Source organism: Vombatus ursinus, unplaced genomic scaffold (genome assembly GCF_900497805.2).
Source record: "Vombatus ursinus unplaced genomic scaffold, bare-nosed wombat genome assembly UNPS02012515.1, whole genome shotgun sequence".
In the NCBI taxonomy this organism is placed as follows: Eukaryota; Metazoa; Chordata; class Mammalia; order Diprotodontia; family Vombatidae; genus Vombatus; species Vombatus ursinus.
The window spans coordinates 1,631,197-1,651,480 of NW_020952293.1; the positions used below are offsets into that span (position 1 = coordinate 1,631,197).

The 20,284-nt window shown below is 41.6% G+C and overlaps 1 protein-coding gene across 1 annotated transcript in view; it reads left to right on the forward strand.

Moving 5' to 3' along the window:
- HYDIN (HYDIN axonemal central pair apparatus protein) overlaps positions 1-20,284 on the forward strand; it is a 470,364-nt gene that overhangs the window by 38,915 nt on the left and 411,165 nt on the right. Inside the window, exons 2-4 of the mRNA XM_027857914.1 lie at positions 8,832-8,977; positions 12,128-12,253; positions 19,292-19,411. Of these exons, the coding sequence (XP_027713715.1) occupies positions 8,855-8,977; positions 12,128-12,253; positions 19,292-19,411 (369 nt within the window). The 5' untranslated portion in view covers positions 8,832-8,854. The remainder of the gene's footprint in view (positions 1-8,831; positions 8,978-12,127; positions 12,254-19,291; positions 19,412-20,284) is intronic.

Genomic DNA, 20,284 nt, shown 5'->3' on the forward strand with positions numbered 1-20,284 from the left:
GATGAGGTCTGGCTGAGGATGGGGTATCATGTCTCCTCACTCTCGCAACCCAGGCCAGCTCCGATCTGTGTGAGCTTGGTCTTCTAAAGCACGATGTTAAAGTGATCCCCCTCCCTCCATCACATGGACCCAGGCTAAATTCCGAAATAGCCACGAAATCAACACAGCTCCATTATGTGGATTTTAGTAAAAAACAAATGTGTCATTAAAGTTTTTTTTTACCGTACTATCATTGATTTCATGTTGTAAATTTGTTTGTGGGGGTTGTTCTGGTTAATGAATCTACTTAGTTGGTAATTTGAGGGATAATGTACAGAGTAGAAAAAGCATAGCTTGTTTACATGCACAGATGCAAGAAAACACACATGTTTTAAGGAATGCAGAATTTTGGAATTTTACATCATTAATAATTGGTCAGGGGCAGCTGGGTGCCATAGTGGATAGAGCTCCTGGACTGGAGTTAGGCAGAGCTGAGTTCATATCCAGTCTCAGACACTTACTAGTTCTATGATCTTGGGCAAATCTTGCAACCCTGTTTGCTTCAGTTTTCTCATCTGTAAAATGAACTGGAGAAAGAAATGACAAACGACTTTTGCCAAGAAAATCCCAAATGGGGTCATGAAGAGTTGAAAATGACTGAAAACTGAACAACAACAATAATTGGTGAGGGAGAGGAGAGAAGGAGGGAGACCAACTGCTAAGAATTTTTTTGTACTATTTAATTTACAAGTGACAGTTTGATTCACTCTCTAGATTGACTTTGATTGGGAAGGCGTAGGAGATAAAACTTTGAAAATGTCAATGCTATGAAGTATGGTATGGCTTGCCTACAGGAAAAAAAAGCATCCTTTTGATAAAGACTAATTACCCCTGGGTGGAAGATCCTTTCTAGCAATCTGGTGTCCTGTGTTTTTCTAGCTAGCATTTTTAATACAATAGGGTTTGCAAAGTGCTTTACCAAGGAGACAGGCAGGTTGAACGGTGGATAGAGAGAGTTCTGGGCCAGGAGGAAAGAAGACCTGAGTTCACATCAGAGCTCAGGCACTTTCTAGCTCTCTGGTCCTGAGCAAATCAATGTAACCTGTTGGTACCTCAGTTTATCATCTGTAGAATGGAGATAATAACAGCACCTACCCTCAATGGATATTTTGAGGATAAAATGAGATAATATACACAGAACACTCTGTAAACTTTAACACAAGTTGTAAACACTAAACATTAGTGTTGTTAGCTCTCTCATTTGACTCTCACCACAACCCTGTGGAGTAGGGGCTATTATTTACAGATGAAGAAACTGAGGTGACAAGAGGTTTAATGAATGACTAGCCCAGTTCTTCCTGACTCCATCTACTGTAGCACATGGAGTAGGTCTAAGGCCGGGAATGGGCATCCATTGACTATTTGTTCTCAGACATTCCTGAGAGGGCTACTCCCGCTGAACGTTTCCATGCCTCCTAAGTCCACCTGAGGTTAAGTTGAAGAAACAACATTATGATGAATGATTTCCATTTCAGCTCTTTCAAATGGGAAAAGGGTTACACCAGGCTAGAGTCTAAACACAGTAGTCAGGGTTTAGATTGCCTGGCTCCATCCAGGAAATGTTTTTTTGAGTGACTTGATAAATTATGAATCCTATTCCCTTCATAAAATGGGGAATTTTCTTTTTAAAAATTTGGCCAAAAATTATTATCTGAACATTTGAAACTAAAGTTGCGTGTCAGGAACCCTGGCCCTATTGCTAATTAGTTCCAGGACCTTGCAGGAATGATCTAACCTTCCTGGGTTTAAGCTTCCTCATGTCTAAGATGAAGGGATTGGACTAGAAATGCTCTCTGGCATCTCTCCAAGCTTTGACAATTTTGTGATTTGTTCAACAGTGGCAGAGCAGGGGGCTGTGTATGCACCTGTGGGTGTCCCTGTCACTTGCTCCTGTCCAATAGTAGGAGCAGTCAGCATTGACTTCTGTGCTAACTTCCTCAAGCCTTTAGGAAGGCAGGATGTCACTTCATTAATTATTCAGCCAGGGAGCGTCCTGTTTGATTTGTTCACAGAAGGATGCTCTACTCGAGCAACCAGCCAAGTCATTTCACTGGAGTCTATCTTTTGAGGAGGAGGGTCAGAAGATGAGTCTCCATTCCCAACAGAATATGTGGCCCTGGGTACTGGGGAAGGTGTGGAGAGTTAAACCCCATCCTGGCTGGTTTTGAATCTAGACTTGGGGGGGAATAATGAAATATGGCTTCAACATATTAGGAAATTACAGAAAAATCTATGGCCACACACCCATCCTCTATTTGAACTTTCTCTTCTCAATCAGTGACCCCCTGCACACTCATGAGATGCCTGGTTTGTTAAACATAGCAAAAATGTAAGGAAAATTAAGCATTTTCTACTTGGGTAGCTGCTGTTCCAATCTCTTCCCAGGAACCTTCTCCCATTTGTCCTCCTACTTGTCTTTCAGGGGTTCCCAAGAGACTCTTGGCTCCCTGAAGGTGGTGGAAAAGACTGAGGGGAGAGAGCTGGGGGGAGAGGGAAGAAATGGCCATATTGGCTTCTGGACAGGGTTCTAGATTCTGGATGGGATTCTTGATTCTGAACTAGGACAGTGAAAGCAAGGAGAGTAGGATGAAGAATGGTTTACTCTGCCCAGGCTTATCAACCAATAGCGGTTTTCAAAAGTTGCCATTTCCTCCTGACCATCCGTCCAGTCTCATCTCCGTGTCTATCCCTGACCACCACAGATGAAGGCAGAGGCCACTGCTGCTAGAAGCTCATGGCCTGGCCACCCCCATGGCAGGCAAGGCTCCCCAATGTAGCTGCTGCCTGCCTCTCTACTTCCTGCTCCCCCAAGAGAACACAGAAGAGTCCAGACCCACGTGCCTACTGGCACGTCTTTTCCTTTTGGATCCTCTGGTGTGGCTCTTGCCTTCTTCGTGTGTCCCAGGCTCCTGGGAGAGGAAAATAGGGATCATCAGAAACAGAATGCTTTTTTCCCGAAATATCAGCATCATCACCCCTGGGCCCACAGGGAAAATTAGAATTCAAACAGATGACAGGGTGAGGTATGGACCCTACTTAGATGACTTTTGGTCAGTTGTGTGATTCTGTCCTATTTCATTTTTTCCACGTAGAGCTTATGGTATTTAATTGCCCCTTCTTTTCTTTACTTAATATTTGTAAAGTCACTGGCATTATTAACAATTAGTTGCAGTAATTTTTGGCTAAAAAGATATACATGTTGTCAGGAAGTTTTATTTTAGTTACCTTATAAAATTGCAAATTTTAATCCATTTCTTTTGGGGGGAGAGCATTATCAGAGTATAAAAAGCACCCGCGCAATTTCTTCCGCATGTGAAAAATTCCATTTTTATTCAAGCTTGGATAATTTAGAAAGGGTCTGGTAAAAAGTCATCAGTTTTCAGAGATTCACCCAAGGAAGGATTTAAAAAAGCAGAGAAATATTCATGTACAGTGTAATACTAGGTTTGACATCCCCCCACTCTCTAGAAGATGATAAGCACCTGAAAGAAATGCTTCCACAACCATATTTCTGACCTGTGACTGTAGCACTATGAACTTGACAGATTGGTGAGCCATGGGCTGCTGGTTAGATTAAGCCTTAGGAGTGTTCACTGCTAATCAGCAATTGCTTGTAATGTTGAATGTTGATGGAATTTTAGTAGAAAATGGCCCTTGTAAATGCCAGAAAAGGAGAATGATTGGTGTAAGAAAGGTGCAAACATTTGGCAGGGACCTTAGCTTTTACCCCACCTTTTCCCATGTCCCATCCCAGCTCTTGGAGACTGAGAATGGGAAGCTGCTGGGAGAGAGAAATGAGAGAAATTAGTCGATAAATAGGAGGGAGGTAGAGGGGGCGTTGGACACAGAGAAGGCAGCATGAGGTACTGAGCTCTCTGATAGGAGGTGGGGCTGAATGGGGTACCAGGGAGTTATCCTTGGCAGTCATCCCCTCTACAGATGGCCCTGAGCTCATCCCCTCCCATCTTCCTTAGCATATTGCCCCTGCTATCATCCCTACTGTCTAATCTTCAATTTTTCCCTATCTCAGTAGATAGTTTCCTCTCAGTTCCCTGCTAAGTACAAATGTGCCCAAGTCTCCCTCATCCTTGAAAAGTCCTTACTAGTTCCTACCATGTCTGCTAAACTCTCCTCCTACATCTCTCCCTTCATTATCTCCTATCTCTTTGAAAAAGGTGTTATACTCAAAATGCCTCCATTTCTCATCCTCTTCTAAACCCTCTGTGATTTGGCTTCTGATTTCATCACTCAATCAAAAATGCTCTCTCCAAAGTTACCAGTGATCTCTTAACTACCCAATCTCAATCCCCATCCTCCTTGACCTTCCTGTAGCACCTGACACTCTTCCTGGATACTCTTTTCTCTCTGGGTTCTGATGGCCCTGCTCATGTTCTCCCACTCTCACCCTCTCCCACTGTCTTGGTTCTCTGACTTGTCTGTCTACTCCCCTTTAGTCACCTTTTCCAGATCTTCATCCATGTGATGCTTGCTAACTGTAGATGTCCCCTAAGGCTCTGTCTTGGACATTCCTCTCTTTACAGCCTTAGATTTGTTGACATGATCAGCTTCCATGGGTTCAATGATCATCCCAGTGTAGATAACTCCCAGCTCTATGTACCCAGCCCTGCTTCTTCTGAGTCACACACTTCCAATTACCTATTAGATATTTTAAGCTGACTGTCCCCTAGGCGTCTTAAACTCAACACATCTGAAATGTTCCTCATTATCTTTTCTCCCTCTTCCCTATCACAGTAAAGGGCACCACCATCTTTCCAGTCACCCAGGTTTGCAATCATGGTGTCATCCTTAGCTCCTTATTCTCACTCACTCTACATATTCAATCAGTTGCCAAATCTCGAAAATCAGCAAATGATACAAATCAGGGCTCAATTTATTCTGTTGATTGTCTAGACTTAAGAAAATGATGGAGAAAATATTAATCATGTACTTAAAAGTGTGTTATGTACATCCCTCCTTCCTGTCCTGAAGAGCCAATTGTTAAACATTTACCAGCACGGGGGCCATTTGTAGTCCTCCTGATCTATATCTTGCCACTGGACCCAGATGGCTCCAAAAGAGAGTGAGGCTGGTGACCTTGCACAGCCCTGCCTCACTTAAATCCAATTCACTTACAAGTCATGGCATGACATTCTTGATGTTGTGGTCCTCTTTGAGGACAAAGGACCAACAACAACCACCAGCATATCCCTGGTCTTTGGTCCTTTTTTTTTACATTGTTGCTGGCCTTGTAGAAACTGTTCTGCTCACTTTACTCTGCATCAAGTTATATTAGCCAAGATTCTCGGAAATCACCTCTTGTTACTTATTACGGGTACAACAATATTCCATTAAACACAAATTATTCAAGCATTCCCTGATTGACTGAGAGGTAATCTAAGGAAAAGTCTTAGATTCTAGAAGTTTGTTTTCCTTCTCCTTTTCTTCCTTTACTCCCTATTGAGGAAGTTTGCTTTGCTTTTAGCTATTCCTTCCCTGGTATTATCTTCCCTCTTAACTCCCACCCTCCCCCAAACGCACAATACACTTTATTTCTTGTTGAACTTGATGCATTTTGACACCAAACTCTTTGTGTGTTTTCAAATACCCTTTGTCCATTTCGAATAAGAGTGAGGTTCATCTAATACCTGCTCTCCCCATCCCTTCCTCTATGATTGAATACTCTTCTTCTTCTATAAGCCAATTATGAGAAATGGCAAATTCCATCCCTTTATTACTACTTTCTGCACGAGTGGATTCTTCCTTCTATTCTCCTTTCTCTGTCTCTTCTTAAACCTTTCAGAAAAGAGGCAATCCACCCTTAACACCTTGGTTTTTCTTATTTACTTCCTCAATACATTTAATTTTAATTTAATTTAATTATTTACTTAAAGCACCAGAGATCTTTTTATTTTCTTTTTTCAATTCCAAATTCTCTTCCTCTCCTTTACCCAATGAGATGGCAAGAAAAACAAAACCCGGTACAAATATGTATAGCCGTGCAAAATAAATGTCTTTATTAGCCATGTCCCCCCACCAAAAAAAAGAAAAGGAAGAAAAAATACGCTTCAGTCTGTATTCCGAGCCCATCACTTCACTTTCAAGGTGGATAGCATGTTTGGAATTATGGTGGGTCATTGTGTTGATCAGAGTTACTAACTCCTTCAAAGTTGGTTATCTTTACAACATTGCTTTTACTGTATATATTGTTCTTCTAGGTCTGACCATGTCACTTTACATTAGTTCATGTGTTTTCCCAGGTTTTTCTGAAACCAACCCCTTTGTTATTTCTTATAGCACAAGAGTATTCTATCACATTCATGTACCATAGTTTGTTCAGCCATTCTCCAATTGATGGACATCCCCCTAGTTTCCAATTCTTTGCCACCACAAAAAGAGCTGCTATCAATGTTTTTGTACATATAGGTCCTTTTCCTCTTTCTTTGATCTCCTGGGGGATATATCTCTAGTAGCTGTATTGCTGGCTCAAAGTGTTTGCACAGTTTCATTGCTATTTGAGCTTGGTTCCAAATTGCTTTCCAAAATGGTGGGACTAGTTCATGGCTCCACAAGTACATTAGTGTGTTTGTTTTTCTACATCCTCTCCAGCTTTGGTCATTTTCCTTTTTTTGTCATCTTAACCAATCTGATGGATGTGAGGTGGTACTTCAGAGTTGTTTTAATTTTTATTTCTCTCATTATTAGTGATTCAGAGTGGCTTCCCCCCCATTGGCTATTAATTCTTTTGATTTCTTCCTCTGAAAACTTCCTATTCATTTTCTTTGATCATTTATTAATTGGGACCTCAATTTGCTTTGAAGACATTAAGGTTCTGAAGGGAGATTTTTTCCCCTTCCATTAGAATGTTAGCACACCATCATATAGCTCCTTCTAATTACTCAAATAAATCTAACTTTTTAGATTTTTCTTAATTCTTGTGATTGTATTTTAAAGTTACCAGCTGTTTTTTGTTTTAATAAAAATGCTTAAAAGTCTCCTTGAAAGTCATCAAGAATGCACTGAAGATTTTTTTCCCATCTCTGCTCCCTCATGTAGATTATACTAAGCTTTTATACTGTTAAATCTGTATCTTTTGCCTTTTGGGATCTTGGGTTTCAAGATCCCCTCCTTTTACTAGAACAAGCTGCTAGGACTTGTGTAGTTCTGACTGTGGTACCTTGGTATTAGAACTACTTCTCTTTGGACACTTGAATTACTTTTTCTTTTTATAGCTCTGGATTTTGCCTATAACATTCTTGGGAATTTTCTTGTTAATATTTCTTTCGAGAGGTAATTGGTGGATTCTTTCTGTCTTCATTTTGTCCACTGGTTATAATATATCTAAGCAGTTTTCATTGATGACTTCTTGAAACATGATGTCCAGACATATATACATATATATATATATATCTTTTAGGGAGTTCTGTGATTCTTAAATTGTCTTAAATTGACATTTTTTCTATACCACTTGCTTATGACAGAAGATATTTTACATTTTCTTCTATTTTTTAATCTTTTGATTTTGTTCTAACTTTTTTTCATGTCTCATGGAGTCATTGATTTTTTGTTTGGTCTATTCTGGTTTTTAGGGAGTTTGTTACTTGGGTAAGGTTTACCATTTTCTGTTCTAAGGTATTTATTCTCCTTCACATTCTTTTCTTCAGAGATTTTATTTCACTTTTATCACTTAATTAATTTTTTTCCTGAAGGTATTCAGGTAGTCCTTGTGAAAAGACCATCCCCCCTTTTTCCTATGAGTATCTTTTTGTTTGCAATTGTTACAGAGTTACTTTCTTCTTCTTTGGAGGGATTACTAGATCTACAATTATTTTTATACTAGTTGGCGTTTTCTTTATTTATTCGTTTTTCTTGTTTTAGTTCTTAAATTGGAGTTTTGTGGCAGGGCCAGCCTTCTTTCCCTGCTGAGCTTTTGGGTTGGATAATCAGCCTTCCTGGGTCTCCCTCTAGGTCACCCGGGCTCTTGCATTGATCTCTACTTCCCCTGGTTAAGCCTCCCCAAATCTTTGAGCTTCAGAACACTGGATCTTCAGAGCCTCCTCTGATGCCTCATTACAGAGTATTGGAAACCTCAGAAGCCCCTTGGCCTGGGGTGTCCCAATCTGAGTGCTGTGGTGTCATGATGTTTGCTACCTGTTAATATTCTTGACATTTCCAAGGTTCTGATCCTGCCCTAGGTCTACCTGACCATCCTATGGCTTTTTAGGTGAAGTCCTTTACTCTTGTTGCCTCTAGACACAGAGTTTCTAGCCAGTCTTTGGTCACTTTGGGAGGCCACCCTGTCCTGCTGCTGGCTTTGCTACTAGAACCTATCCTCATTGTCCCCAGTCTTCTGGCTGACCTCATGTAGTTCTGGAGTGGAAGAAGTTACTTACTGTAATTTCTCATTGGATTTCTCTATCACACAGTCTGGTGAACTTCAGGGTTTTGCTGGAGTAGTTACATGGGAGCTAGGTGGTCTGCCTTTGTTCAGGTGGCTGTCAATCCAAAGTAAAAAACCAGAATATTCCAGTTACTTTATTTTCTCTGTTCCCTCAAGAACTCTCATTTCTCTACATCCTTCCTAATTCTTAATCATTTCAATCCCCCCCCCAATCAACTAATTGTCTATCCATGCTAATGGAGAGGGGCAAAGTTTTTGATAATCTCCAAATCAGTTATATTTGACTTTGGAATTTGTTTTCCAATATTTTAACAAGATGAAATATGAATAATCATTCTGTTGGTAGTCAAGAGCTGACTGCATGTTTTCAAAGTAATCTATATTCTTCCCCTAGATAAGCCAAGAAAATAAATCAAAATGGCAAGTGGCAAGCTTCAAGGACACGTGGGTCAAACCAAGTTGGTCCGAATGCTCAAAGGATTCCAAGGCAGCAGAATCCTCGCACCGAAGCTGGTCTCAGAAGAGGAAGCAAACAAAATGGTAAAGTCCATTCGCTCTCAGGATCACATAGAATGCAGATTTTCAAGAGAATCAACTGACATGTTTTTGTTGCTCTTTGGCTTTCTCAGATTAGTAGATTGAGAATTAGTCCACTGATTAATATTTATTCAGTAACATGGCAGCTGGTTGGGAGAAAGAAGTGATTTTGGAAAGTCTATGAATCTCTTAAGCCCTTAGAAGTTCCTAAAATCCTAAGAGTAAAGAAGACTAAAGAAGTTTGGAACACCCCAATTTATCAGCTGAAATGAAAATAAACAAGCAGCCAGCTGGGGTTTGCTAACTCTTAGGTCACATTGAGTGGCAGGTTGTTTGTGTTGGATAATAATAAGATAATATGGAACATTTTTATTTTCAGGAGAACTTACAAATCACAAGAGAGTATAAACCCTGGAAAATATGTGTCTCCTTCTTCTTTGATTTTAAATTATATCATTTTTATGATTCTAACAATAAACTTAGTATTATAAAAAAACTATGGTTTTTAGGGGCACGGACCATTTTATTTTTAACTCATTTTGTGGTGTGTTCTAATAAAAAAAAAAGGATCAGCTTTATCTAGTCCTCTTTATGGTATATGCTCAAAATAACCTCTAAGCTTAGCCACCACCAAGAAATGCCAAAACATGGCTTATTTCTTTTGAAATTGTATTAGCCCAACCTAGATTCCAATCAAACATTGAAAAGCCTGTCCTAGTCTATAGCTTTTTAAAAAAAAGCTATAATGGAAAGATGTCTCACTGCACTTATGCTAAATTCAGGCACTAATATACAATTTTGAAGGGGAATAAACTCTTGAGGAAGAAATTGATTTTAGGCCAAAGCAAAACAGATCAGATAAATAATGTACTTTTCAATGTTTAAAAAAAACAACAACAAATTGTGTCAGATAATTCTTGTTACTTCCAGTAATCATGGATATTCATACAACAAATATTACTTGTGCTCACTGTGTGCTAAGCATTGAAGAGGACACAAGGATAGTACGCAGGCATTGCCCTCAAGAAATTTGGCATCCACTGCTATCTAGACCAGTGTTCTCTCTCTCTCTAGGCTGAAAACCTGAATGTTCTCTGCGGGGAGGAGGAGGGGGAAGGGAAATAGGGGGAAGGGCAAAATTTGTCTCAGGGTTTGAGGATGATAGGCAAAAGTTCATCAGCAAAACCAGCTGGATCTAGGGATTTATCCACTTTTGAACTTTGAGTCGATTTGGGGGTGAGGAAGGAAGGCATCGTTATCTGTTGTCTAAACAGAATTCTGTCCGAGGGCAGCAGAAGCAATCGAGGATTATGGAGAAAAGCTTAGGCTAAACCGATGTTCAGCAACAGAGGGATAAGTAGACTTCAAGATCAGAGGCCAGGGAGCTGATTTGTCCAGCTTGGACCCAGAGGGTGGGATTGGGACCAGTGGATTAAAGTAACAGTGAGGAAGATTTTGGCGGAACGTAAAGAAAAACTTCCTAATAATGAAAATTGTCCAGAAATGGATTGGGGTGCCTGGGCATTCCCTCCACACTGCAGGTCTTCAGGTGAAGGCTGGATGACCACTTGTTGGGGTGGTGTAGAAGGTAGAGATCACACTGGGGAATACCAAATGTCCTTGGGTAGCTCAGGAGCTCAATGATTCTAAACCTTAGCACTTTCATTCTTCCATTCAATAAACTTTTAGGAAGTTCCTACTCTGTATAAACGTTGTTGTTGTTCAGTTTTGTCTTACTCATTGTGACCTCATTTGGGGTTTTCTTGGCAAAGGTACTAGAGTGGTTTTCCATTTCCTTATGAGGAAACCAAGGCAAACAGGGTTAAATGACTTGCCCAGGGCCACACAGCTGGTAAGTGTCTATTGCCAGATTTGAATTCAGGAAGATGAGTCTTTCTGACTCTAGGCCCTACACTCTACCCATTTCACAAAACACTGCACTAAACACTGAAGATGGAAAGATGAAAAGCTTCATAGACTTTCCCCTTTTGGGTTGATGGGCTGGCCCTGGCCACATCTTCACACATCCCTCTTTTAGTCATCCTGATCTATATCTGGCCACTGGACCCAGACGGCTCCAGAGGAGAGAGTGAGGCTGGTGACCTCGCACAGCCCTCTCTCACTTGAATCCAATTCATTTGCATATCATGGTGTCACCTCCCTGATGCCATGATCCTCTTGGAGAAGGAAGGACAAACACCAACAACAGCCTCTGAGCGGTTTCAATCGTAGACAAGAGTGGATGTATGAGCATCCCGGAAATAATAATTACGAAATCAATAGTGATTATAAGCACGGATTCGTCATTGTTTCTATCTAAGAGAGAAGTTGGGTTAATTTGGTTAGATTAAGTCAAATGATGGGTTCCATTTTATTGTTTTTAGTGGGTCAACAAATGTTTATTAAGTGTTTTGTGAGAGCCAGGCCCTGGGGGTGCAAAGAAAGGCAAAAACAGCCCCTATGCTGAAGGAGCACACATTCTAATGGGGAAACAACATGAAAATAACTCTGCATGCACAAGATACATATAGTGCAATGGAAGCCAATCTCATCGGGATGGCATTAGCAGTGGAGAATGTTGCTGCTTGTTTAGTTAATTAATTAATTTAATCAAAGGAAATGGCCATTAAATGAAGGTCAGAGAAGTGGCCTGAACCAATATCTTTTCATGGGTGATCAGATAGTATCTAAACTTTTAGGGACAGATTTTTAAAAAAATCAAATTCACATTTGAATAACAAAATAAACTAAGCCCTTCTTTTTCTGTGCCATTCGCTCTTATGTCTTTTCTCTGCATTTCTCAGTGTTTATGGGGCAGCTGCTGAGTTTGGAAGCTGAGTGTGCGACTCTCTCACTGTGATTTCCAGGCTTTCCCTTCATAATCGTTTGTGGGATCCAATTAAATTTTAAGAGGGAAAATAAAAGAAGAAGATCACACATGCCACTTCATATTACCCTGTAAGGAGCTCATAAGTGCATGAGCATTTTCTTTTGTATAATTTATTTTAAATATTTCATTAGAAGAATGCAGTGGAGTCCTAAGATGATCCTGATGGCTGCAGACAAGTTATTCATGGTGGGCACTTGAACAAGAAAAACCTCTCTCCATGTAGTCATTTGTGGCCCTTTACCTCCTCTTATTTTTAACTCCAGCTCAGCCCCTCCGAATTCCTGAAGGAGATGTCCCTCACCACAGAAGAGCGTCTGTCTTCGACTCGAGTGATGTGCCGGCCACAGGTCACCGAGCTTTTAGATATGGGAGAAACCACCCATCAAAAGGTAACCCACCCCTTCTTGCCTGGGGTTCTGTTCTTGTTCTTTTTCTTCCTATCTTGTTTTTTATTTTTGCCATTAAGATATCAAAATGACTTGAGAAAAGTTTAAGCCCCTTGATTTAAATGCACTTTTCCCCCCCCAGCAATCGGGGTTAAGTGACTTGCACAGGGTCACACGGCTGGGCCAGATTTGATCTCATGCCCTCCTGACTCCAGGGTCAGTGCTCTATCTACTGCTCCACCCAGCTGCCCTTAAATGCACTTTTTATACTTTCTCAGAATGCCCTGCAGTAGCGTAGAGGTCTTTGGACTTTAAATGGAATCGTTATTTGCAGTTTGAGGGGCAAGGTGGGGAACTAGAATAATCTCACCCAGTGAAAGTTTTCTTCTCTGGGGATAGGATGATCCCTCAAGACCAAGGGAAAAGACATATTGATACCAGTATATTGTTCCTTTCTCCTCAGTCCTGATTCCACATCCAAACAGAAGCTTCTGAGTGATAAAAAATAGTTATTTTTTAATACTTTTTCAAATCCCCCCCAAATTTTGTTGCTATCATGTTAGAAAAGCCAGCTTTGAATCACTCTGAGTGAAATCTGGCATTTCCACATTTTTGCGTATGGCAGAAATTCAAATACCTGTGGAGTAAAATGTCATGCTTTGAACAATTTATTTTTTTGGTCTCACGAGATATTGCTTACGTTTGTGCTTATATATACAGCACCTTTCATCAGAGGACCCTAAAACCATGTACAAACACAATCTTGTGTCTCATAACTCTGTGGTTCAGCCAGAGGAGATGTGAAGTAGACCTTCCCTCCTTTCCCCTCCCATCTCTGCCCAGCCTGAAATTGCAGAGGAAGTCAGGAATAAACTTGGGTCTAGAACCTGATGACGACTGAGGTCCTTTGGATGAAAGGAGTGCAAAAATATATCAATAATGGACTACCCCAATGTAGCTAAACACAGAAATGCACAATGGGCGGGGATTATGGAGTCTCTACTTGAAAGTCTTTCAAAGTGCTATTGAATTCAAATCCGTCATTGCTCACAGTGGTATCACCAGTGTTGAGAGTGAGGTGGCACGGTGGGTAGAGCGCTGGGCCTGGGGTCAAGAAGACCTGAGTTCAAATCCAGCCTTGGACACCTATTAACTGTGTGACCCTGGCCAAGTCACTTGACCTTTGCCAGCCTCAGTTTCCTCATTGGTAAAATGGGGATTAATAACAGCTTCTACCTCACAGGTAGTTGTGAAGATCAAATGAGGTATTTGTGAAGCGCATAGTAGATGCTATAAAAATGTTAGCTATTTTGGGGAATGTTTTAAGTGTAGCTTTGCTTGCCAAGAAGTGAGGTTTGGAGTGGGGTCTAAAGTCCTGTCTAACCATATGGTTCTGCCCTTGGCTCAATTCATCCTGAGTTTTCTATGTCCCACTGTTCCTGTTGTCTGGTTCCTGCACACGCCCTGTCTACTCAGATTAGAGTTTTATGTCATCTTTTCTGCCGATTTATTCTTAGTTCTCACAGTTGTGTGATTTTGTCCTTTGTTGGCCTCAATTTTTTCCTCCAAAATGTCTGATTTCTGGCATGTCTTTCTCCTGAATTCCAGTCCTGAAATAGGAATTGATTGGTGGGCATCTCGCCCCGGACGTCCCATAGTTATCTTAAACACTCATGACACTCATTCTGTTTTCCTGTAAGCCTGTAAGTTCTCCACATGTTGCTGTTTCTCTTGTGGGCGCCACTGTCCTCCTAGGGCCCAGCTCCAGAACCACCCTATCCACTCTGTCCCCCAAGCCTCACCTCCAACCATCTGCCAAATCTCATCTCTTCCACCACCTCACTGTCTTTTGTTTTGGTGTGCCTTCCTCGCTCCGCCATTTTCTACATCTATTTAGCCATTGTGAGTCCAGGGCTTCATCACCTCTTCCCTGGATCATTGTAGGAGCTCCTTCATTAGTGTCCTTGTTTCTGTTCTCACCCCTCCCCCATCCAGTCCTCCATAGAACTGCCAGGAAGAATCTGCCCGAGGCACAGATCCCACTGGGTCACTTCTCTGCTCAAAGGTCTTGATGCTTCTGTGATAGGACACAGGATCCTCAGCCTGACACATCCAGGCCTCTGTGGTCAGGTTCAGGCCGCTATCCCCACAATTACTTCACATGAGTCCTCTTTGTGAACTCTGCATTTCATCCAAGTACTACTGGCTGCTCCCCTCGCTTCACCTGCCAGGGTCTCCAGGCCTTTGTCCATGTTCACATGGAATCAGAGGAAGCGATACAAAGACACTCTAGAGCTCTGGAATCAATTGCATGACATGGGGAGACACTGGCCCAGGACTGCCCAACATGGCGTACCTGCGTTAAAGAAGACGCTATGGTCTATGAGCGAAGCGTGAAATGCACCAATTTAGAGCCATCTCCACTCCAAATATTCATGTGGACTGTTTGTGCCTGACCCGTCATAAAGCCTTCCCATCAGCCACAGGCAGACACGCTGTACCTTGACCCCAACATACTGATGCCACGTAGGTCCTCTTCGAAAGCAAAGGACAACAACCAGCAGGCTGAAGTTCAATCTGGCCAATAGAATGAACTCTGTCCTCACGCTTTCCTCTCAGAACCCTTATCTTCACTTGCCCTCAAGGAGTCTACTTTCCAAAGGGGGAAGAAAACACACAAAGGGGAGTTGGCAAGGGGGAAGGGTGGACTGTAGGGGTGAGGCAGCTGATGTGCTGGTGGGTCAGTCTGAAGAGGGAGCAGAGGGGCTGGGAGTGAAGTGAACATAGCGTGGGTGCCTCGTGAAAAGGTGGTCTGGGCTAGAGACTCGCAGGCAGGACAGAGGGCCTCAGGGTGGAGTGATTCTGGTCCTGTTTCCTCTATGAGCCCTTCTCCAGCCTTCCTGTTGTTAGGGCTCCCTCCTCTTTGAAATGACTTATCTCTGGACATATTTTTTTTTAGCTTTTATCTAATTTTATTTTTTTCAGTGAATAAAAATCTATTTGATTTCCTTCCTACCCCCTTAAAAGAAAAACAATCTTTGTAACAAAAATGCATAGTCAAACCAAACAAATTCCTGAATTGGTCTTGTTCAGAAAAATCTGCCTCTCAGTCTCTCCTGAGTCCATCACTCTTTGTCAGCGGTGGGCAGCATGCTTCGTCATCAGCCCCCCGGGTGTGTACATGTTATGTTCCCTCGATACAAAGTGAGTTTCCTGAGAACAAGGAGGATTTCAGTTTCCTTTGTCTCTCAGGGCCTCACCCTGTGACTTACTAGGAGAAGGTGCTTAATAAATGTTTCTTGTGGGAAGTGTTTAGGTGCGTTTCTTCCCAGTGACCAAATGCCCAGGAATAGGCCCTTGAAACCCAATGTAGAAGGAGGCAAAGCGGCACTTTCCTGTCTGTGTCTGCCCTCAAGGCAGCTGCTTCCAACTGCTACAGAGATAAAGAGAAACCCTTTTCAAAATGAAGCTGCCCCAATACACTTTCCAAGTGAAGAAGGAAAGCCGTTTTGTTTTGAGTCAATTCTTAGGCATCTTGTGGGCAGCACAGGAAAAACAAAACCTTCTTTCAAGCACATCCTCTTCATGCCTGTAATTTAAAAACTGGAATTTTCAATGAGGAAATGGCTACACGGCTGAGCCACAGCATGTATTATCTATTGTGTGCTGAACCCAGGAGCAGTGTTGGGAGGGGAAATACAAAGGAAGACAGAATTCCTGTTGTTGAGAAATTTATAGCCTAGCATGTTTCTCAGGTACTATTGTGTGAGTAGTGTTAACATCATTCTTTGCCCTAAAGAAAAGACAATTTATTTGAACGTGTAAGGAAGAGGTTTATAAAATGACTTTGGGGTGTGTGTATATCATGGACCCCTTGGGCCCCTTCCACCCTTGGGTGAAAGCTATGGACTAATTTCTCAGAATCGTGTTTATAAATGCATATAAGAAAATACACAGAATGACAAAGGAATCCAATTAGATTGAAATACAGTTATCTAGACAGAGATATAAAAAGCTAGCAGACCTCAGTTTAAGAGCCACTTCTGTAAGAGCTAATTAACCCAAACCACTTAAGCTAAAAGTTGTTTCTCACAATTACTTAATCCATTCAGACTTAATAACTTTATTCTAGAGGGTGATCATCACAAGCTATGGATGTCCATCCATCCTCAGTCAAACGTGTCCTGGTCGTTTTTATCAGGCATATTTGGAAGTCGGGGATACTTAGAAAGGAATTCTGAATGAGACTGTTAGGAGAGAATAGGACCTTGGGTCAGTAAGGGCCTCTGGGCAATTAAGAGGTGGCAGGATGGACTTCCCCTGTGTTAGTGCACAAGTTAGAGATGGACACTTGGATTTCTTTAAAGCATTATCATGACCCAGCTGTCCATTTAGCATCTTGATTAAAAGTAGGGGAAATAGAAATAACCTGACTTTGTGGGGAAGGGTGTCTGGGAATATGGTAGATTGTGCAGTGGTTAGAACACCAGCCCTGGAGTCAGGAGGATCTGAGTTCAGTGCGACCTTAGACACTTACTAGCTGTGTGACCCTGGGCAAGTTACTTAACCCTGATTGCTTCAGGGAAAAAAAAAACCCAAGCCATCAACACAGAACCTTCCTTGGGTAAATGACTTTACCCTTTCCCTTCTGTGTCTTCTTTGCCAGCATAAGCTTGGTGATCCCCCTTGGGGCCACTGTCTGGAATAAAAGACACAATCAAAGTTTTTTGAAACTATTCAGTGAAAACAAACGCTTGTAGAAAACTGGGGGTCCCAAATATTTTCTAATTTGCTCTAGTTTGAACAGATTAAAATTCTTCACTCTATCCTCACATAGCGTAAGCTCTCATCTCACCTGGGCTGGAAGCACATAGGCAACATTGAAGGAACTGGGAATGTTTAGCCTGGAGAAGAGAAGACTTGGTGGACATGGTTGTGTAGAGATGGGATTAGACTTCTTCCAGGCCCCAGGAGACAGAAAGAGGAACAATGGTAAAACCCTACATTTTAATGCAAGGAAAAATTTCCTAATAATCAGTTGTTATTGTTTAGTTATTTTCAGTTGTGTCCAACTCTTCATGACCCCATTTGGGGTTTTCTTGGCAAAGATACTGAAATGGCTTGCCATTTCCTTCTCTAGCTCATTTGACAGATGAGGAAACTGAGGCAAACAGAGTGAAGTGACTTGCTTAGGGTTATACAATAGGAAGTGTCCGAGGCCAGATCTGAAATCTGTCTTCCTGACTCCAGGCTCCGTGCCCTATCCACTGTGCTGCCTAACTGCCCCCCTAAACTCAGAGCTATGAACAAATGGAGAGGCTGACTTCCCTAGAGCCCTTTGAGGGAAGGCTGGATGGGCCACTTGTCATGGATGCCCTAGTGGAGATTCCTAAGTTAGATTAAGTGGCCTCCAAAGTGCCTTCCAGCCCTGAGACTCTGTGCAGAGGGGGTGGAATAAACATAGACTGAGATCCTTTCCTCTCATTACCCTTTTAAAACAAATACATGCACATACACATGCACATCACAATACATACATATATGTCATTCATGTATGCATATACATACATACTGTCAATATGTACATATATACAACAGGGATGCTATGCAGGCCTTCTTGGGGGGACTGCCTTCCCTTTTTACTCCAAACCCCCTAGATTATAGGTTCTCCTCCTTGGAAGCAGGAACACCAATTAAGAGGCAAGAGGCATTTTTTCTGCCCTCAGTCCAGTCTCCCAAAGCAGCACATCTCCCCGGTCCTAAAGCCACCATTAGAATATGACTGATGCATTAAGAAGCTCCTTCTACATTCACATCCATCCATCTCCTTAACTTTAGTCTGTTTTCCCTCTTACTTGACAATCCTAGCATTAACCTCAGAGACATATTGTATGATTCCCCACCACATTCTACAGGCAGTGCCGTAGTATTATCCTCTGTATAATGCTGTGTGCCTGACTGGCTGTTCAGCCACCTCAATGTTCTCCGTGAGATGCCTTTGGTTTCCATGGTCTCTCCTGTTGCCTTAGCAACAGTTGCTTCTTGTGAAAGAGGAGAGTCAAGGCAAGGACTTTTTGCTTCCTTGGCTCCTTGAAGGCCTCCTGTTTCGGCTTTTGTGGGGCCAGGCAGAAGGAGCTTCCCATTTTCTCTCTTGCCTTGGTTTGGAGCATGGCCGTGATAACTGGATCACTCACAGCCCGCTTACAGCCCTGAAGCTGGAAACAGGGAAGAAAGAGAAGATTTTATTCACTGTCCTAGCCTTCTTTAATTTGAAGGAGTTTTCCAGTGGTTTCTTTTTGTTAGGGATTCGTTTGTTCTCCTCCTTCTGTATTAATTGAAGGACTTAAATTATTATCATTATTACTATTAGCTAGAAATGTGCTTGTGTTTAAGGGGTTGAGAGGTTAAAGATCAGCAACTAGTGTTTTAGTTGATCTTGTCTAGAATATCTGGGGAAGAAAAATGAACTGAACAAGGCAGATGAAAAACATTTAAAACCAATCAGTTACTCTGGGGTTTGACTACAAGACTGAATTAATTGAAGGACTTTTAAGGCAGTACATTTACTTACTTGTCTTCACTACTAATGCTTGTAGTGTTAGGCCAGCCCTCTGTTGGCAAATGTCTTCTCTGAAGGTTTCCTATCCTAGGTAAAGTGCTCTTCAGAGGCCTCCTCATGGTGTAGACATTATCCTGGGTTCCTGAGGGATGGCGGGGCCTAACAGATGGGAATGATTTCAAGTACAGACCTGGTGATGGACTGCATTTTTTTGTGTATGTGTACTAAGCACCAGTCTCATTAAGTTTGGAGAGCCTCATCACCATGTAAACTACAGGGTAGCACAACTATTCAAGTCTGCTTCCTTGGAGAGGGGTCATGATCAGGGCCGATGCAGGCAGGACCCACAGATTCCAAATCTCAGTTTCTTAAAGTATTGGGTCTAGTTGAAGTGTTGGAACAGATCAACAGTTTTATTTCCTTGCCCAGTGATTCTGTAATTGGGTGAATCTAATCGTTTGGCGGTACTTTTAATTCTTCAGTATTCGACGATTGACCTGGATCAGACATTGTTCCAGCCCTTTCCATCGGAGATTGTATTTCAGAACTACGATGCCTGTGAAGTCTACGAAGTACCACTGATTCTTAGAAACAATGACAAAGTAAGTCTTCTCACTTAGGCATCTCAGTCTTTCCAGCCCATGTGATGAGTGTTGAAACCAGGACGGATCTTTATATTTGGCAGGGAAAGGTATGAGAAATGTATGTTTTGATTGGTATCAAGGCAGGGGGATCTAGTGCCACTTAAACTTGTAATTTAAAGTCTTACATATGACCAGTTGGGTTGGGGTTTTTTCTTTACAACTACGGAGGAATAACTAATAGAGTTTGTATAAAAATACAAATTGGAGAGTCCTTGTATTTTCTTTAATTAAAATTTCAAACTAGATTTGACAGACCATAGGGAAAGTAATAGTAAGACATTGTTAAGTTCTGCAGAATCCAACGTTGTTCTGTATTGAATAAGTTACTCATACATCTCTTACTCTGACCTCCCTCAATTTTAGATATTCTCCAAACTTTGTCTATAAGCAGGGGTTCTAAGTCTAGTGTCTATAAACTTATTCTTATTTTCTTATTTTGGTAAATGTATTTCAATATGATTGTCTTTCTTTGTAATTGTATACATTTTATTTGATACATTTGAAAATAGGCTTCCAAGAAAGGGTCCATAGGCTTTATCAGATTGTCCAAGGAGGCCAGCACACAAAAATGATTAAAAGACCCTGGTCCACAGCCAGTCAAAGAAGGCTCCTCTGTATTGTACATCCTGGGGTTTAGTCTAGCCCTGACCTTCTCTTTGTTTTTCAGAAAGGTGCTTCCTTCCCAGGCTTACTTTGTCTTCTTTAGAGTCAAATTAGACAGCATTTCAAAAGAAAATATTAAATGTCCCTGGGCTCTGCATGACACCTGGCAGAAAAGCTACAAAGAATAGAACAAGGTCAGTGCGAAGAACAAGCAAGCGTGAAAAGTAA